The sequence below is a fragment of the Carcharhinus amblyrhynchos genome, chromosome 2, assembly GCF_965287045.1.
Source record: "Carcharhinus amblyrhynchos chromosome 2, sCarAmb.v2.hapA, whole genome shotgun sequence".
Classification (NCBI taxonomy): Eukaryota; Metazoa; Chordata; class Chondrichthyes; order Carcharhiniformes; family Carcharhinidae; genus Carcharhinus; species Carcharhinus amblyrhynchos.
Window position 1 is genome coordinate 66,818,994 of NC_137325.1, and position 21,142 is coordinate 66,840,135.

A 21,142-nucleotide genomic window follows, 5' to 3' on the forward strand; every position below is an offset into this window, starting at 1 on the left:
CACAATGTTTTTGTTTTGTAATGTTTGGCAATACTGACTGCATCTTTACAGACCAGAAGGGAAGATTAATTTTGAAGTCTGATAATCAGATTGTGAGAGTCAGTCAGTCACCCTTGAACCTTAGCTCTTGAACACGTTAGTATGTCTCTGTAAAGGTATTACTTTCCATAGAACCTTCCAGTCAGTTATATAAATATCAGTTGTTAACTTCCAAATAAGTTCCCACACAGTAATTAAGCAATATTGATTTTTATTTAACAATACAGCCTGTTGTTTCAGTGATACACTGCGCACCAGGTTAATTTTGGCCTCTCTGAATGAGGCTACCAAACTGATATCAGTTTGAGATGAATTGTGGCAGTGAGTATCTGAATTGCTGTGGTGCTCATGGTTGTACATTTTAATTAGATAACCGGCAAAATTGGAGCAAAGTATTGAATGTAGCATGCCAGATGGCAAGATTTATTGTATACATTACCAATCTCATCAATCTGGGCTCTTATGTTACCATAGTACGCAACACATAGTGTAAATTGCAGTAATATTTTTATACATAGCTATGATGCAGTGCTATCATCTAGGTATGCATTCTAATAGTGATATATAAGTATGCATACTATAGTGATATCGTACATGTATGCATTCTATGGTGATATTGTATAGGTATGCATACTATAGTAATATATAGGTATGCATACTATAGTGATATCATTTGATACTCATACTATCGTGATAATGCATATGTATACATACTATAGTCATGTATAGGTGCACATACTATAGTGATATTGTATAGGTGCACATACTATAGTGATATTGTATAGATACTCATACTATAGTGATATCATAGAGGTATGCTATACCAGAGTGATATTGTATGGTACTCAGGTACTCATTGGATGTTTCTAGTATAGGAAGAGGCCACAAAAGAAAATCAGCTAGTCCTTCCTCAGCTGCAATTCACCATAACCCTGCAATTTTTCTCTCTTCAGGAGCTCAGTCAATTCTCTTTTGAAAGCCATGATTGAATTGGATTCCAACTGATCTCAGGCAGTTCCTTCCAGATTTTAATCACTTATCATGAAAAAGCATTTTCCTCCACGTCGCTGTTGGTTCTTTTGCTATTCTCTTAAATCAGGGTCCACTAATTCTCGATACTTCTGCCAATGGCAAACATTTCTCTTGTATCTACTCTGTCTAGGCTCCTTATGATTTTGAATGTCTCTATCAAATCTTCTCCCAACCATTTTTCTCTAAGAAGAACAACCCCAGCTTCTCCAAACTGCCTATGTAACTGAAGTCCTCCATCCTGAAATCATTCTTGTGAATCTTTTCTGCATCCTTTCTAAAGGTTTCACTTCCTTTGTGTAGTGTAACACCCAGAACTAGACACAATATTCTGTTTGAGGCCAATCCAGTGTTTTAGAAAGGTTCATCATAATTTCCTTGTTTTTGTACTCTTATTCCTCTATTTATACAGCTCAGGATGCTTTATGCCTTTTTAACCACGTTCTCGACCTGTCTGGACAACTTCAACAGTTTCTGCATATATATACGTATCCCCAAATCCCTTGTATTCCCTGACCAGTTTTGGAATCATGTCCTTTTACTTTATAATGCCTTTCCTTATTCTTCCTTACTTCACTCTTCTTTGCATCAAATTTTATCTGCTATGAGTCCATCCATTCCATTAGCCTGCTAATGTCCTCTTGAAGTCTATTACTATCCTCCATATAGTTCACAATATTCTTAGTTTTGTAAATATAAACTTTGAAATTCTGCCCTGTGCACCCATGTCTATATTACAATATATAAATATCAAGAAAATCAATGGACCAAGTGATGATCTCTGAGAAATCACCAGTCTTCTCCCAGTCCAGAAAAAAAGATTCATCGTTATTCTGTTTCTTATCACTCGTGTTGTGGAGATGCTGGCGTTGGACTCGGTCATCTTCATATCCATGTTGTTGCTGTCCCTTTTATTCTATGGGCTTCAGCTTTGCTGGCAAAGTTTATGTGGTGTTTTTGTACATGCATTCATACTGCAGTGGTATTCTACACATGATTCACATTAAAATGATGTTGTGCAAGTGATTCACTCTGGCGATCTGACACACATTCTTCATACTGAAGGATGTGTAAATCATAACAAAATAATACTGTACATGCAACTTATATTGTGGAGTTAATATATCTTATGACTAATACTGCAGCAATATGGTACCTTTACTGATATTGACCCAATTGGCTCATACTGTAGCAAATTTTATCTGATTTATACTGCCATAAACCAAACGCTGAAGTAAAATTAAATTTTATATAATGTTACAGAGAAAAAGAATAGGCAAAGTCTCCAGTCCTCCTGCCAATGGTGGCATCTTATGCATTATTTGCTGATGACCCAACTCTGCTTTGGAAAATGTTGTTCTATAAGCTCTTCTTATAGTATAAAGATATCATAGCATTTATGTTTTCCAGTTACAGTTGTTGTACTTTATCTTGGGATATCTCCCAATAAAGAAAATGATACCTGTGCCAATACAAGTGAGTGATAAACTCCATTTTTCTGCATCAGCTCTGCATGTGTTCCTTGTTCCACTAAAACACCATTTTGGAAGCTTGCTATCATGTCTGCAGTCCTGATAGTGGATAGGCGATGCGCAATCAAGATCGTAGTACGCCCTTTACTTGCCTGTGGAAATTTGAGAAGGTGTCAAGTTATAAGCTTTTCACAGTTAACTGAATTACTTATGCAAGATTTTATGATTTGATATGAAAAATAACTTGTGCAAGAAATTTGCAGATGATCCTCAAAGGTTTGCACAGTTACAGCAGGCATTCAAGGGACAACCCCACCCTCCTGTGAATATTCAATTCTTTAATGCACTTGATTCTCAAAGTAGACTTCAACTTAAAAGACTTCCCACATCTAAAGATGCATGAGGTAGACAAAGCACATGCTTACAGTTATTTTCCATAGCTCGCCTTGCCTGGAACAAAACAAACTAAAGCTTGAAGGGTGCCACCCAACATAAACCAAGGCTGACCTGGAGTTTCTCTCACTCTTTCTGTCTCCCATAGGCACATTGGAAGGATTTGCAGGTTGACAGTCAACGTTTTTGGCACATTATGAATGCACCTTCTGTAATCATCAAGTCCTACAGTGGGACTCCTGAACCTTCTGGCTCAGAGACGGGGACACTACCCATTGCGGGTAACTAGTGTAATAATAAATACATCCATTTCAACATCACCCACATCCTTAAAGCAAATAAAACAAAGGGGGTGAATTCTCATAAAAGTTCTCTTGATTGCTCTAACTTTGGTTGCTTTGATACTGGGATAACTGCTGAGCAGATAAACCTAAGCAAAACACGATACATCTGTCCTTCTTTGCCTTTCCCAGATGGTTGCATGACATTGAATTGAAAAGATGGGAATGGAGGAAATGGTACTTGGAGGTTCCACTATGCAAAGACAGAGTAAGCTTGGATGAACAACTGCCCTTTACCCATCTTTATAAAAAAAATTCTTGAATTTTCACTGTGTTTAAAAGTAAATGCTCATTCATTTCCTGAATGATATTAGGCATTTCCTCCAACTGCAGTTCCAGAACAACTGCACATTCTCCATAAACATATGATGACACATTTTTCCTTTTGCTTAATATGTGCAATTATATGTGTTTGCTAACTAGAATCGTCATCTACCTTATCCAATGCTGCTTGAACCACTGCTTCACTCTCCGTGTCAAGGGCCGAAGTGGCTTCATCTAACAAGAGAATCTTCGGATTGCGCACCAGAGCCCGGGCGATGGCAATTCTCTGTTTCTGTCCTCCACTCAGCTGTGTACCCCTCTCCCCAACAAGGGTGTTGAATTTCTGTAATGAAACATAAAAATATTGATTCTATAAATTCTTCACTGTACAAAAAGTTAATTAGAAATCCTTGCTTCATACAGTTAACACTTTTAAGGACAGCAGTGTAATTTACAACCCACAGTAAGAAATAATTATGCGTTTCAGTGAACGCTTGCACATGAGTTCAACACACAAAGTATCTTCGTGTCACAGTGGTTGTGCTGAGCAGAGATTGGGCATATCCTAACTGTGATGGAAGAATAATCAATTACCCTGTAGGCCTTGTGGTGCATTGAGTGATGCAAATGGTAACAAGGTAGAGAAGAAAGGGAAATGAAACTATCCATAAAATATGTTCTATTTGTTCTTTGTGTCTCTACAACTCTCAGACTTGGATACACACAAACACACACACCTTTCTGTGGCAAACATTTATCCTGTTCACTTCTGATGTTGGTCATATCATCCACCTTCTTGTTTTCCCAGGCAATTTGTTAATGGTCAAATGAAACAGGTTACCTTTCCTCATTTGACCTTGAGCCATGATTCCTGCTACACAGGTTATGGTCATGTGAATGCATTCAGTTTGAAAATACACGGGCACAGCTCCATAACAATGGTACAGCAGGACCCCCCCTTGCATCAGTAGCTTATAAGCCTGAGCTCATTGGAATTCCAGGAGGGAGGCAATTACCATAAGAAGGCTCAGCAGTTATCCCGATATCGGAGCAGCTGTTGTGCCCGGTAAGTGGAAGGGCAGGAATCTACAGCAGAGGGCAGCCATTTGAGACCATCAGGTAGATATGATAGTCGATGTCTTGAAGCAATAAAACTTGAGTTCTTTTTGGAAGGCCACGTTTTTTTTACAGTAGCTCTTGTAGGTAAATGGTACATATTGAGAAGTAGTAGGAATTCTGATGGGCAACATATTGGCCAGTTTAGACTTTGTCCCTGAGATTTGGAAACAAAGGGTGGAAGCAAGTCTTAGAACTCACCAATGCTTGCCTCTCACATTTCATCTTGCATAAACTATAATTTGCTGAAAACATCACCAACATTCTCCATGATACAATGTTCTTCCTGCCCGGCATTCCTGACACTTTGCTAGCATTGCAAACGGCCATTGCTCCTTATCCTCCAACACGCTGAATTTAGCATCCTCATGGTCTCACTTAGTTTGATATGCCCATACCCATCAGTCCTCTGAATATGCTCTGTTGTGCATCTTCCCACCTCTGTTCCTCAATTGATGGCAGAGGGCTATCAATCAGGTGGGAGAATGGCAAGTGCAGATCCTGCCGCCTTCCTACCTCCACTCCAATTAAGTCTATGCTGGGAAGGCTCATGGATGACTTCCCATCTTGCTGCTAATTGAGATCCTTAAATGAGTAATTAATGACCACTTAAGGGCCTCAGGGGATTTGCCAAGTTGGAAGCCTGAAAAATAAATACTGTCTGTGTTGCTTATGGGCTTCCAGGGGATGTCTCTCATTCGAAAGCACCCAGTGTCTGATGGAGAAATGAGGCATTGGAAATGGGTGGTGGGGTTGCTGAGAGCCATTCTACTGTCCTTGCTGGTGAAGCCCTTCCTCTTTGATTCCCATCCAGCAATACCTGCCATCACTCAGCTGTGGTCTGAGTCACTTGGAGATCCTGAGTTAGGTACGTTACTGGCAACAGCCACTGACTCCCATGTGGCGCTGTTGAGCAATGAGGAACTATGGCCTCTGATTGGACTTTCATTCCCATGATCCTTGATCCTAGATAAGGCCCTCTGCAACCCAGTAAGTACTAATTGACACTTAATGTGGTGGACCTTCCAGAAAAAAAGTGACATGGGACTTTTGTTAGCTTTCCATCTGGTGGGTGAGACCCCTTTTTCTCTACATTAAATTCTGCCCACTCTGGCCTGTTAAAAACTATAAAGTAATTTATTTGGATCCAAGTGTAGTGTTTATCAACACATTCCTTTGACCCCTGCTATTCATTCACTTTCTTGTTCTGACTTGTCAGAAGCCAAAGAATATTTTGTCAAAGGTGTTCTGTCTATAATGAAGGTACAATAAAAGACAAAGAGGCAGACTGAATACTTCATTTCACTGTTGAATAGTTTAGGTACTAAAGAGCTGAAGAGACAAACTGAGCCTGAAAGTTACAAGGTCAGGACATGGGTTTGGGGCCTGGGAAAGCCATTTACCCCCATGAGGCAGGAAGGAAATTAGGCTGGTTTAGAGCCTTGTCAAAAGTAGGTAGTGAGATCTCCAGTCAACATGGAATTTTCCAATGTGACTGGGAGTGGATCAACTGTCTGGAAGCAGACACCCAGCAGCTGGTTGTGGTGCCAATGCTCCGAACAGGCCTACCTGCCTGTTGGGGGGAGTGAAACCAAAGAGCACCTTGCAGAGGGACACCTTTCACCTTGTGGCCTGACTGCCTTTTGTTTGTAAAGTCAGAGAGGGCACCTTTCTTGCTGAACCACACACAGTTATTTGGGGGGTAGTGTGACTGGCTTCTTTTCTGAAGCTGGAGAATCTACCCAACACCAGTATTGGACATGGAAACTGCCTCCATGCTAGTTAAGCTCTCGCCCCTGTGAAAATCTTAACTTATATTAATTTCCCACTGGAGGAAGATTCAAGAGCTGGAAGCTACTCAAATCTTCTTTCTCATCTCCATAGGGAAAATGTGACTCTACACATATCGCCCTATTCAAAACTGCATTTAAATCAGCACTTGAATGTAAAAGCTTCACTCTTCTGGTTAACATCTTCAAGCAAGTTCAAATTGTGATCATCAGAATTAGAACCAAAATTGTGTACTGAATGTTTTTCAAACGTTCTCATCTTTGCACGGTATTTGACATAAAGCCTCTGAATCTTCTTTTACTTTGAAGCATCTCAATGGATATGATGAGTTGGAACAACCATGGAAAGAATTAAGTTGTTTGGGGTGGAGGGACGCAGGGGGGAGGGTTCTCGTGATAGTGATCATGGGGAGATGGAGGCCGTGGGGGTCAGCAGCAAAAGCACGAGGAGTGATGGTCAGCAGTCTTCCCTACATCAATGTCCTTATCATGAACAGATTAGTGAAAATTGTTGTGGAGGTAGGAAGAGACCCTTAGGTGGTCACCAAATGGTCACTTAAGGGATTCAAGTGGAAGTGACATGGGAATGTCAACCATCTGTCTTGCACTTGCTTCTAGTGGAGGCAGGTGTCGGGTATTGGTCCCAACACCAACCCACCAAATTCTCTGCTGCACCTCCAGCTTCCTCACCTCATGTGGGGGCAGGTTCCAATCTATATCTATGCCATCTATGAAAAAAATTCCTATTGATCAGATTACTCCCTTCTGTGTAATTTCAAATAAAGGTTTTTTTCATAAGCCATGTTACAAGGGAAACAAAGGGTTACAAAGGTTATGATCTTATGACCTTGTTCCACCAGACTTTCGGTGAAGTGAGGTGTAAGATTGGATAGGAGGCAAAAAAATCAGGTTCACGCCCGGTATTTTGCCTCCTGTGATTTTACTGGCACTGTTTTGCTGGTGAAAGAACACAAAGCCAATTTAAACATTACTGACTTGCTTTGCATGTTCTGGATGCTATCGTCCGGGCTCATTTACCTGTATCACCTCATTGGTTGATATTTTCTCCAATGAGATTCACATATGCTCCCTGCCAACAGGGATCACATGTGATGGCCTTACTGTATGAAGGGGAAGTTCGGAGGCCACTGAAGCCTCTGGGTGGTTGGTGGCAGAGCCAGGCAGTGGCCATGGGGCAGTGCTAGCCTGGCACTGCCTGACAGGCACTCCGTCACTGCCCATTGGGCACCCTGGCACTGCCCACTGGGCACCGTAACTCTGCTGTGGCAGTACCTGGGGGCTGAGCCAAAGGGTGGACTGGTGTTGAGGTGGGGAGTTGTGGAGACAAGTAGAGAGCTCCACGGGGGGTAGAGAGGAACTCTGCCAGTAGGGCTGATTGGAGAGAGTCAGGGAAGGAATACTGCATGGAACAATGTCCATGGGGGGGTCCCGATGTCCATGGGGCAGGTGCGGGGTGGTGGCAGGCGATCTCCTACTGAACTGGGAGATCAGGGCCCCTGCACAATGGCACCCCTGGAACTCAGCAGCCAGCTTCACTGGTGAGTTCCAGCTCTAAATCGCCTCCCCTGCTGAGGAGAATCACACCCTGCCATTTTTTCTGCACTAAATGCCATAAGATTGTAATTTTCAGTCATGCCCAAAGAATAAGTCTGAAATTCTCCTGTTTTCTCACTTGTTTGACACTTTGATTTGTTTGTACAATTGTGCCCTTATATAAAAGTAGTCAGCAAACATTCTTATTATTACTGCCATCACCATTGTGCCATATACTCTGCAATATTGATTCATTGTGCTGTATCTTGTGTAATTACAAGAGTCTAGAAAACCCTGACCTTAAGTACAGAGCAATTAGAAGTGTTTTCAGGCACGTTTTTGATATGGTGAACAGTTCTTTAAAGGTTGCAGTATTACAACTTACATCAGGAAGTTTCATGATAAAATCATATGCGTTTGCTTCTTTTGTAGCCATCTCAATTTCCAAATCTGTAGCAGCTTCGTATCCAAATCGTATGTTTTCAGCAATCGTTGCAGCAAAAAGTACAGGCTCTTGGCTGACCACACCAATCATCTTTCGAAAATGCCTGATATTTAGTGACCGTATATCATGGTCATCAACTGTAATCTGGTAGCAGAAAAGATATTGCACCAAATATTTTTTCTATATTTTAATATAAAACAGATTATATACCTATAACATAATTAATTATCTATATTCTGGTATATTTGTCAAACAGGTAAGCTAACATTTAATTAAAAACATCCCAACAATTGGACCAACACTTTGAGAATCCAATGTTGTGGATATAGTAAATTGCATGTCTCAAACATTTGATTAAAGAATGCAAAGCATTTTTAGCAATGCTGCCGTCTGCTCACTAAGGGAGAGCTCTGCACATATCTATGCCTTTCAAAGCTAGCTTCTTGGAGTCATTTGGGACTTAACTTTTGAACTATGCTGCCACTTATGGATCAATGTGAACGTGAAGTTACGTCAGCACAAAAGAAATTGTAAAATATTGAGTAATTATTTCTTTAGGACACTAAAGCAATTTATTTTTGAAGCAAATCGAAGGATATAAGATAATCTATAAATTGTATAAGTTTTTTTTAATCCTTACTACTTAAATTCAACTCAAACCTTCAAAGTAAAGAAAAGAAAATTGTAGCACAATTGATCATTCTTTATGGTTATTGTCTCAGTCTCAATTTCACTTCTAATTAGAAACCAAATGCTCCTTCAAATTCACACAGGGGTAAATATTAATAAGAGATAACTGTTAGGAACTACATTGATGTTAAATGTGAGAAATCACAAAATCCAAAATAATAAGTTGAAACATTGGTTCTTAGTTGTACATAACTCTTTTTTGCTATTGTATGTAGAACAACGCAGAGAATCATAGAATCTCCATAGTACAGAAGGAAGTCATTTGGCCCATTGAGTTTTTACTGACCACAATCTCACCCAGGCCCTATTTCTGTAACTCCGTACATTTACCCTGTTAATCCCCCTTTTCACTAGGGTCAATTTAGTCCAATCCAGTGAAGAAACAGTCCAGCTGTTATGCGAACAATTAATAAAGAATGTTTATTAACTTAAAAGAAAAACAAAAACATACACCACCAGAAGGATTATAATACTCTACAACACTTAAGAATGGCTATACATACATAATTTTACATGAAATAATTCCTTGGTTGCCAAAACTGGCAATATTTTATCTGAATTCTGAGACACCACTGTTCTCAAACAACATCCAATGTTAAGAAACTCTATGAGCTAAATCCTGCAAGCAATTGCCACAATCAGGTTGAGGTGGCCACGTCTAGGTAATAGTCTTCTGGTTCAGTGAAGGCAGAAAATGGTTGCTTTTTGCCCTGCTTTTCTCTATGGCTGCAACTTACTGCTGTTCTAATGTTAGCTGTCCCTCCCCTTTTTCTTCTTATTGCTCTAAATTTATACAATTACTTTCCCTTTGATTCTATACTTCCCTTAGAGTTGGCTTTTGGCTGATTCATGTCAATTTTCTTATCACTTCACTTTGAAGTTACCACTTCTGTAGTCCCATTGTTTCTTCTCATCACATATGTAAAATATTTGTTTTCCACTGATAGGCAAATTCGCATCTCATCATTTCTCTAGCCAACTGCTTCTAATCAACTCCCTGCTTTTACTTTTTTTAATCTTAATTTTCCCCAATTCTTTTTCCTCAATTCAATAAATTGTTGACAGCTCAATGCATATCTCTCAGTTTTTATTCCTAAAGAAGACAAAGTAAATTATTTTTGCTCTCATGAGGGCTGATTGTTAAGCCACACATCCATGTATCCAACCATGCCAGCTGGTTCTGCCCAAGGCAAAACAGCTCAATATCCTCCAAGAATCCAAAACATTATACTCTTCATGAGCATACATAGTGTAGCTATTGCCTGTTTAAGGCAGATGCACCAAGGTGCTTAAAAATCATCTAATCCCTATTATAGAAAGGATATCATTAAACTAGAAAGAGTGCAGAAGAGATTTACTAGGATTCTACTGGGACTTGATGGTTTGAGGTATAAGGAGAGGCTGGATAGACTGGGATTTTTTCTCTGGAGCGTAGGAGACTGAGGGGTGATCTTATAGAGGGCTATAAAATAATGAGGGTCATAGCTCTGCTAAATAGTCAATATCTTTTCCCAAAAGTAGTGGAGTCCAAAACTAGAGGGCATAGGTTTAAGGTGAGAGGGGAGAGATACAAAAGTATCCAGGGGGGCAATTTTTTCACACAGAGGGTGGTGAGTATCCAGAACAAGCTGCCAGAGGTAGTAGTAGAGATGGGTACAATTTTATCTTTTAAAAAGCATTTAGATAGTTAGATGAGTAAGATAGGTATAGAAGATATGGGCCAAATGCAGGCAACTGGGATTAGCTTAGGGGTTTAAAAAAAGAGTGGCATGAACAAGTTGGGCCAAAGGGCTTATTTCCATGCTGTAACCCTCTATGCCTCTAAGACTCTAAGTCAATATGACATTGGAAATTTTTAAGATACCTTTGGGATACAGTGTACAGCCCTGTGAAATTGGTCAACTTTTTTTTCCCCTTGGTTTTCCAAACCAAAAACACAGACATCAATGATCATTTTCTACTAAGGATCAGAGCAGTTCTGGAGTTTTGACAAACTTAGCCACTCTCTTGAGCTGATGATCTTCAATGAAGTACATACAGCTCCATAGCTTCAGAAGCTCTGCAGTATTTCACCAGGTGGTCATTAATGATTGTGTTTTCAGGTTTTGAAAACCAGGGGAAAAGAATGGGCCAATTTCACAGGGCTATTCACTGTGTCCCAAAGACACCTAAAAAATGTTCAATGTCATCTTGGCTTTGGAAGATGTTTAAGATTTTTGGCAAGGGGGAGCTCCTGAATGAATACTTTGCGTCGGTATTCACGAAGGAGAGGGGTTCGGAATCGTGCGGTCTGTTAGAGGGAGCTGAGGATCAGCTGCAGGAAATATCTATTACGAGGGAGGAAGTGCTAGGGCTTTTAGGTAGCGTAAGGACGGATAAAGCTCCGGGGCCTGATGGTATTTATCACAGGCTGCTTAGGGAGGTGAAAGATGAAATTGCTGGGCCTCTGGCACAAATCTTTGTCTCTTCTTTGGACACAAGTGAGGTCCCAGAAGACTGGAGGGTGGCAAATGTGGTACCGCTGTTCAAAAAAGGTAGTAGGGATAACCCTGGGAATTATAGGCCGGTGAGTTTGACATCGGTGGTAGGGAAATTAATGGAAAAAGTACTTAGGGGTAGGATGTATGAGCATTTGGAGCGTTGCGGTCTGATTGGGGATACGCAACATGGCTTTGTTAGAGGGAGGTCTTGCCTTACGAATCTGGTGGAATTCTTTGAGGAGGTGACAAAAACGGTTGACGATGGGCAAGCCGTTGATGTCATCTATATGGATTTCAGTAAGGCGTTTGACAAAGTCCCTCATGGTAGGCTGGTAGAAAAGGTTAAGGCGCATGGGATACGGGGTCAGGTAGCTAGGTGGATTGAGAACTGGCTGGGCAATAGGAGACAGAGGGTAGTTGTGGAGGGGACTTTGTCCAGCTGGAGGCCAGTGACCAGTGGTGTGCCGCAGGGCTCAGTGCTGGGACCTCTCCTCTTTGTAGTCTACATAAATGACTTGGAAGAGAGCGTAGGTGGTGTGATCAGCAAGTTTGCTGATGACACCAAGATGGCAGGGTTGGCGGGTACTGAAGTGGATTGTCAGGTGATACAACAGGATATAGATAGGTTGGTGCATTGGGCAGATAGGTGACAGATGGAATTTAATCCTGACAAATGCGAGGTGATGCATTTTGGAAGGAATAATGTAGAGAGGAGCTATGTGATTAAAGGTAGGCAAATTAGGAGTATAGAAACACAGAGGGACCTGGGAGTGCAGGTTCACAAATCCATGAAGGTTGTGACACAAGTGGAGAATGTTGTCAGGAAGGCTTATGGAATGCTAGCCTTTATAGGAAGAGGTAAAGAGTTTAAAAGCTGCCGTCTAATGCTTCAGTTGTATAGAACGTTGGTTAGACCGCATTTGGAGTACTGCGTCCAGTTCTGGTCACCTTACTACCGGAAGGACATGGAGGCTCTGGAAAGGGTGCAGAGGAGGTTTACCAGGATGTTGCCTGGCATGGAGGGATTGGGTTACGAGGAAAGGTTGGAGAAACTGGGACTGTTCTCTTTGGAAAGACGGAGATTGAGGGGTGACATGATAGAGGTATATAAGATACTGAAGGGAATAGACAGGGTCAATAGTGAGAGACTGCTCCCTAGATTGGTTACGAATACAAGAGGACATGATTTAAGGGTGAGGGGGGAGAGGTATAATTTGGATATGAGAAGAAGGTTCTTTACGCAGAGAGTAGTGGGGGTATGGAACGCGCTACCGAGTGGGGTGGTGGAGGTGGGAACGTTGGACTTGTTTAAGGTTCAGTTAGATAGGCACATGAGTGAAACGAGGATGGAGGGTTATGGTAGGGGTTATTAAATAAGGGTTAGAACCTCGGGAGACACCGGAAAGGCAGGCTTGTGATTAACGTTTTTTGTCTTTTTATTCCGCAGGTGGAGGTCCACCTCGTTGTCAAACGAGGGGCATGCACACGGTGGGTCGTGTGTGGGCTGCTCTTGGAGGTTCCGGGAGTGGCCTAGTACTTCGTGTCAGTGTGTGTGCTTGATCCTGGACCGGTAGACGGGCGCCGCAACAGCTCAGTGACTAGCACTGCTAGCTGTGCAGATACATGGATTTGGGCCTGTGTCTGTGGGAGTTTGTGCATTCTCCCTGTGGTTGCGTGGGTTTCCTCCGGGCGCTCCGGTTTCCTCCCACACCCCAAAGATGTGCTCTTAGGCTGATTGGTTTTACCAAATTGACACTATTCTCCCCTGAATCTGGCTAAGTCAGGGGTTCTAATTGTAGATACGCAGGGTAGAATAGGTGTAGGGTGATGCGGCGGCGCGGGCTTGTTGGGCCGAAGGGCCTGTTTCCCGTGCTGGATTGTTCTTTGTTCTTTGTTCTTTGTAAGACGTATGAGAGCAATATAAGGAAGAGGTTTATTACACTACAAGTGGCAATGCCCTTGTTCACTTGCCTGAAAAGTGGAGACAATGAATGAAAATTAAACAATTTGAGGGAATTAAGCTTGCTGGGCTGCGTGACCACTAATGGGTCTGACCTTGTGGAGGAGAAACCTGCAAGGATCGACTAGTGGTGAAAAATTCTGGGACCACTTGGTGCCTCCTCGTTTTAGGGGTTGATTAACAATTCAGCCTGTAGTTTTGTAATGGCACAGGAAGAGGCCATTCAATCCATTAGTACCATGCTGGTTCTGAGCAAAGCAATCCAGTCAGTACTATTCCACTGCTCTGTCCCTGTGGTGATTCACCTTTTTTCAAACTCTCCGCATTTTGAGCCTACACTGCCATTCCTGTGCACGGAGAGAGTAGGCTCAAGATCTATGAGAATACATTACTATCATTTTAGCATGATTGATACAGTTCATAATTATTTGGTGAACACAGACTCTATCTAGTTTCTCACCACTCCTTCCTGCAGATCATAAAATCTCTGTAGTAACTGAATGGTAGTGCTTTTTCCACAACCGCTGCTTCCCACCAGGGCCACTGTCTGTCCGCTGTCAATTTTCAAATTCAGACCTTTTAAAATCTATGGAAAGAAGCAGAGACAATATAAAATAGAGGGGATAAACTCTAAAGGGTGTAAATATGCATAAATCATTGAAGGTGGCAGGACACATTGAGAGAGCTGTTAATAAAGCATACAGTATCCTGAGCTTTTTTAATAGCCGCAGACTGAAAAGAGCAAGGAGGTTATGTTGAATTTGTATAAGTCACCAGTTTGGTCTCAGTATCCAATTACATCCAGCTCTGGACAGTGCACTTTTGGAAGGATGTGAAGACATTGGAGGAAATACCATTACCAGAAGGATGTGGAGGCTTTGGAGGGAATGCAGAAAAAATTTACCAGGACATTGCCTGGCATGGAGGGGATTAACTAGGAGGAGATGTTGGAGAAACTTACTTTGTTCTCACTAGAACAATGGAGGTCGAGAGGTGACCTGATAGAAATTGACAAGATTATGAGGATCATGAACGGAGTGGATAGTCAGAAGCTTTTTCCCAAGGTCGAAGAGTCAATTACTAGGGGGCATAGCTTTAAGGTGCGAGGGGCAAGGTTTAAAGGAGATATACGAGGCAAGTTTTTTTTTACACAGAGGGTGGTGGGTGCCTGGAACTTGCTGCAGGGGGAGGTAGTGGAAGCGGATATGATAGTGACTTTTAAGGGGCATCTTGACAAATACATGAATAGGATGGGACTGGAGGGATATGGCCCCTGGCAGGATAGGAGATTTTAGTTCATTCAGGCGGCATGAGTGTCTTTAAGACAGAGATAGCTAGGTTCTTGATTAATAAGGGGATCAGGGGTTATGGGGAAAATGCAGGAGAATGTGGATGAGAAAAAAATATCAGCCATGATTGAATGGCGGAGCAGGCTCGATGGGCCACGTGGCCTAATTCTGCTCCTATGTCTTATGGTTTTATGGTCTGGTATCACTGGGGGACAGTGAGATGAGACAGGCCTAAGAACTACCTCAGCCAATACTGGAATTCAACCCTGTGCAATCATCATCATTAACCACCACACTGTAACCAACTGAACTAACTGGCCCCTTCATGTAGATTTTATTCCATTTCAAATAAAGAGAAAATTAACCCCTTTAAGTATTATTAGAAGTCCATTAAAATGTGAAATATTAAATGGATTTTCTTTTCACTTGGGTTTGTTGTAAACATTAAAAAAATTCAATACCTTTACATCTGCTCGTGATGGGTAGTTAAAATGCACATTCTTAAATTCCACACTTCCTTTAATTTGGTCAAGCTTATGTCCTTCTTCTGAGAAACCATCTATGGCAGATTTCTTCAAGGAAAACCAAAATGAAGATTATCATCATGTCATGAAGGAGAAAACGCACCTTAGGAATTGTTATTGGTTAGAAACTAAAGATTTCTTATTGGAAAAGTATCTCAGCCAATGATTAAATTAACATTAAACAGTTATTTCAAGATATTAATAGAGAAACTGAAGGGAAAGAAAAGCACAACAGACTAAATGTTGTTGCTGTTGGAGTGTTTCACCTAATCCAACTGCCTCACTTTTAAATTGCAATCACTGGGATCAATATGCTTGTTTACTAGCCTATAACATTAACCTTACACTTTTAAAAGGCTCTGAAATGACTGTGTGGGCTACTAGCAGGGAAACATATTAAACATTCAGAAAATTTAGCACTTCCCAGTAGTATCTCACAAAATTGCAGACTATTCTAACCTTCTTCTGGAACTTAACACTGTAGAATCATTTACTACTCTCAGGCTGGAATGTTATGGCCATTCACACCAGTGGGATTTTCCCACCCCGCTGCAGTGGACAGAGATTTGGCTGGGTGCCAAATTCTCTGACCTCGCTGCAGCAAGACTATGGCATGAACGGCCGGTAAGATTGTGCCTTAGTCTTTCTTTCATTCTACACATTTTGTGCCTTGAAATTGAAGCTAATTCCCAACTAATCACTACATAAAGTCCTTTTCGCTTTTAGCCTCTTCACTTCATTGGCAGCCTGTATTATGGACATGAGTCTTTCATTTCAGTATCTCGATGTGCTTTGTGAAAAAGTCCACATCTGTGCAGTCTGAAGAGTCTTCACAATGTCAGTGAGTGAGCCTTGTTTTAGGACTAGAGTAAGTGGAGTTATAGGTGTGAATTCTATAAATTAGTGCTCCTGGTTGATGGAGCTTTGCATGACCATTGTGATATTTCACAAAATCCACTCATTATTTTACATTTTGCCACTTTTCTGAACTAAGCTGGAACCTCGACACACTGCTCATCTGAAAAGCAGTTTCCATCTTCTAATACTGATGATCTTTGCCTTCGCAGAAAGTAAATCCGATCAAAAATTAAGAACGGTTGGATGTCTAACATGTCTCTGGCGATTTTGAAGAGCTTTCAAAAACAATCAAGAAAACTTCTGCCAAGATTCAATCACATGAATTTCTAATAAACACCTTGCAGAGACCCAGTGCACAACACTGAAGATGCAGTGGTTTTTCTGATGTATTCTTGATGCTTCCTTGGATCTTTGAGGTCCTTCCAGGATTGAGCCATGAAGAACAGCAAATAAACCTAGGCCTGGATATTGACAAGCCCTTGCTGTAAAGTCCTGGAGCTAAGATAATCGGCTCCAGACAGCCATGAATATCTTCTGATGGAGTGCTTTTCTTTTGATCTCCATTGATGTAAATTTTGTTCAGTCTATTTGGTGTCATATTCAGTCAAAGTTGCCTTGATATCAAAGGCAACTACTCTCTTCTCTTCACTGACACTCTGCTTTTGAGTCCATTTCCGGAAGAAGGTTTATGTGGTGTATATATATATATATATATATATAGGTTTGGGGTGCATACTGTCCCTTTAAATAAGTGGGTCATATGACCACTGAGGTGGGTTTAGCTCCTTTCAGGGTAGACCCTGGTTAAGCAGTCGAAGTTCTGACTGTGGGACAGCGCACACCTGTATAAAGTGTTTCCCAGTGTTTAATAAGGGAATTAAGGGTTATGGGGAGAAAGTGGGAAAGTGGAACTGATCCCTTCAGATCAGCCATGATCTTGTTGAATGGCAGGGCAGGCTCGAAGGGCTAGATGGCCTACTCCTGCTCCTATTTCTTATGATCTTAAGTTCAGAGACCGACTTTGCGGTTCTTTTTACACCTTACTTTGATAAATACATACTTAGAGCTGAGTTCCTCAAGCGAAACTCAAATTAAACATCAGTGAAGAGCTTATTGATGAGTGAGCATTATTTGAAGATTATTAATGATTCATTCATTACTTTTTGAATGATTAGGAGGAGGTTGATAGGGAAGCAAGTAATTGGGTTAGACAGATCCTGTTTTTGCAAATGCGTACCAGGGCAATTTTACCTGATTTTCTTTTGGGCCTTAAGTGATATATGCAGAATGATCACTCCACCCTTTATCAGCCCTTTTGTGTGCAATTCAAATATTTCCCCTCATAGAGAATGATACCATAGCACTACTACTTTGGACCAGATTCTTTGATTTTAATGCTTTAAAAGCAAACTGTCCTTTTAGATTAAACTATTTCTTTAGGTTTTACTTTAACTGAAGTACACCCAAGCAATACAGTGTAACCTTTATTCCTTTCCTTCTTTAGCCTGCTTTTTAGTTACCATTAATAACCTATTGACATATTTGGTGGTGGCATGGTGGCACAGTGATTAGCACTGCTGCCTCAGTGTCAGGGACCCGAGATCAACTTTGGGCCCGGGTCACTGTCTGTGTGATGTTTGCACATTCTTCCTGTGTCTGCATGGGTTTCCTCTGGGTGCTCTGGTTTCCTCCCATACTCCAAAGATGTGTGGGTTAGATTGATTGGCTACGATAAATTGCCCCTTAGTATCATAGTAAATATGTGGGGTTACGGGAATAGGGTCTGGGTGGGGTTGTGGTCGGTGCAGACTCGATGGGCCAAATGGCCTCCTTCTGCACTGTAGGGATTCAATGGATTCTACGTATATGATCAATCCTGTTGTGGAAAATCAATTTTCAAGGATGAAAATTATGTTTTATCTCTTTTCAGTAACATATTAGCTTTATAGAGGCCTGGACACCCAATGGTAGGCAATGTGGAGTACAAGTTGATTGGCACAGTATCTGCTTTAGAAGCATAAAGCACTCAATATGGTAGATGTTGTACACACATTCCACAATAGAAATGCTCTTCTCGTTATACTGGTGAAAGATACTGTATAGGCATTCAGGATCTGTATCTGGAAATGTATCAACCATGCATGCCGCGGTCAGCACTCTGAGCACCTTGGCAGTTAAAGCAGCAAGCCCTAAAGGGACTGCCTTCTGAAAGGACTGACTTGAATGATATACAAGGTAACATCTTTGGAGACACATCCCAGTGGTACCATGCAGCATTGTGCCAAGCTGGAGTGCGAACAGTTATCCCTGAAGTTGTTCTCTGAATTTTCATCATTTTTCCATGAAACATAGGGAGCAGCATTTTTTGCATGCCAGTTCTCAGCCTGCTAGCTGAAGAGTTGGTGGGGTCAGCTGCAGTAAACAAAGATTTGGCTGAGAGCCAAGTTCTCCATTCTTGCTGGCAGCAGCAGTGGGGTGTGAATGGTTGGAGAATTCTGGCCAACATATATACAATGATTAGATATTTTCAGTGAAGATTTCCTTTCTCAGCTCTAGTCATGTATCTGCAGTCACTATGTTCAAACGACATTTCTATGTGTTTGCTCGCATTGGCTTATTTAAAACCATCTGCCTCTTTCTTAATTTACTCACTTCAATATTGAAGCAATCACTGGTCACTCTCACTCAGCCCCATGACATTAAATGAGATTTACAGCTTTTATTTCTTTCTAAAGGAAGATTGAACCAGATAAGTGAATATGGTCAAGCCACAACATCTCTCATGGGACTTGCAAGTGCTGCAGTTTGCATTATAGAACTGCATTACATCAAAATACATAAAGATTTGCTTTTATTGTTGAAATAACATTTCTGCAAAACCTCTATATCTAGTACATTATCAGTCAAACACTGCCATCTTAATATACAACAAAACAGGAATACAATTTAGCATTTCCTTCCTTACCTCATTTAATATTTTATAAATTGCAAATGCAGCTCCTCTGGCATTAGAAAATGCTTCAACGTAAGGCGCTGTTTGGCCAATAGAAAATGTTCCAAATGTAACACAGAAAAATATCTAAAAATATAGATGAAACTGAGAATATGAGTTATGAAACATCTTACATATGGTTTGAAATGATCTCTGTTCCCGAGAAGTATTATCAGAGGTAGCGTTATTATAATCAGTGAAAAATAAAATTACAGTGGGTATCTTGCAAATTTGGAGGAGGTGACAAACTGAATCAACAGCCAATAGAGTCATAGAGTCATAGAGGTTTACAGCATGGAAATAGGCTCTTCAACCCAACTTGTCCATGCCACCTCTTTTTTCTTAATGACTAAGCTAGTCCCAATTGTCCGCATTTGGCCCATATCCTTCTACACCCATCTTACCCATTTAACAGTCTAAACACTTTTTAAAAGACAATAATATACCTGCATCTACTGGGAGCATAGTGGTTAGCACTGCTGCTTCACAGCACTAGGGACCCAGGGGTTTGATTCCTGGCTTGGGCCAATGTCTCTGTGGAGTTTGCATGTTCTCCCCATGTCTGCTTGGGTTTCCTCCAGGTGCTCTGGTTCCCTCCCACATTCTGCAAGACATGCTGATTAGGTGTATTGACTCAGACAAGCAACAGACTGTGATGACTAGGGGAATTTCACAGTAACTTCATTGTCGTGTTAATGTATGCCTTACTTGTGATTAATAAATAAACTTTTACATCGGAAAGCGTGTAGTAACCTCACTGCCCTCTGTGTGAAAAAAATTGCTCCTCTGGACCCTTTTTTATCTCTTCCCTTTGTTTTAAACCTACGGCCTCTAGTTTTAGCCTCCCCTACTTTTGGGAAAAGATATTGACTATCTAGTTGATCTATGCTCCACATTACTTTATAGACTTCTATTAGATCAGTCCTAAGCCTCCTAGATTCCAGGAAAAAAGGCCCAGTCTATCCAGCCTCTCCTTATAACTCAAACCATCAAGTCACAATAACATCCTAGCAAATCTCTTCTGCACTGTTTCTACTTTAATAATATCCTTTCTATTATCGGGTGACCAGAACTGTGCACAATATTCCAAGTGTGGCCTTATTAATGTCTTGTACAACTTCAACAAGATGTTCAATGTTCCATGAAACCACGCGTGCCAGATGCCTTCATCACCACTCTGTCCACCTTTGACTCCACTTTCAAGGAGCTATGAACCTGTATCCCTAGGATCTCTTTCCTCTGTAACTCGCTCCAATGCCCTACCATTAACTAGTAAGTCCTGCCCTGGTTCAATTGACTAAAATACATCACCTTGCATTTATCTAAATTAAACTCCATCTGCCAATCATCAGCCCACTGGCCCAATTGATCAAGATCCTGTTACACTGCTAGATAACCTCCTTCACTGTCCACCATGCCTCCAATCTTGGTGTCATCTGCAAACTTACTAACTATGCCTCCAAAATTCTTATCCAAATCATTAATATAAACGGCAAATAACAGTGGACTCAAAACCAATCTCTGATGCACATCGCTGGTCACAGGTCTTCAGTTTAAAAAACAATCTCCTACAACCACCCTCTATCTTCCTTCGTCAAGCCAATTTTGTATCCATTTGGCTACTTTGAATCCCATGAAACTTAATCTTATGCAACCACCTACCACCTACCTTTTCATAAACCTTGCTAAAGTCCATGTAGACAACATCAATTGCACTGTCCTCATATCACCTTCTTGGTTATCTCTTAAAAAAACTCAATATTTACCCCTTGAACAAACTCAATCAAATTCGTGAGGCATGATTTTCCACTCACAAAGCCATGCTGACTGTCCCTAATGAGTCCATGCCTCTCTAAATGCCTGTAGATCATGTCTCTCAAAATACCTTCTAATAACTTACCCACAA

At 41.1% G+C, this 21,142-nt stretch overlaps 1 protein-coding gene across 1 annotated transcript in view; it reads right to left on the reverse strand.

Moving 5' to 3' along the window:
• Window positions 1-21,142, reverse strand: part of LOC145355250 (ATP-dependent translocase ABCB1-like) — a 73,211-nt gene that overhangs the window by 41,666 nt on the left and 10,403 nt on the right. The window contains exons 6-11 of the mRNA XM_080207121.1: window positions 19,210-19,323; window positions 15,324-15,434; window positions 14,034-14,159; window positions 8,384-8,587; window positions 3,711-3,881; window positions 2,531-2,692 (exon numbers count right to left, since the gene is read on the reverse strand). Of these exons, the coding sequence (XP_080063247.1) occupies window positions 2,531-2,692; window positions 3,711-3,881; window positions 8,384-8,587; window positions 14,034-14,159; window positions 15,324-15,434; window positions 19,210-19,323 (888 nt within the window). The remainder of the gene's footprint in view (window positions 1-2,530; window positions 2,693-3,710; window positions 3,882-8,383; window positions 8,588-14,033; window positions 14,160-15,323; window positions 15,435-19,209; window positions 19,324-21,142) is intronic.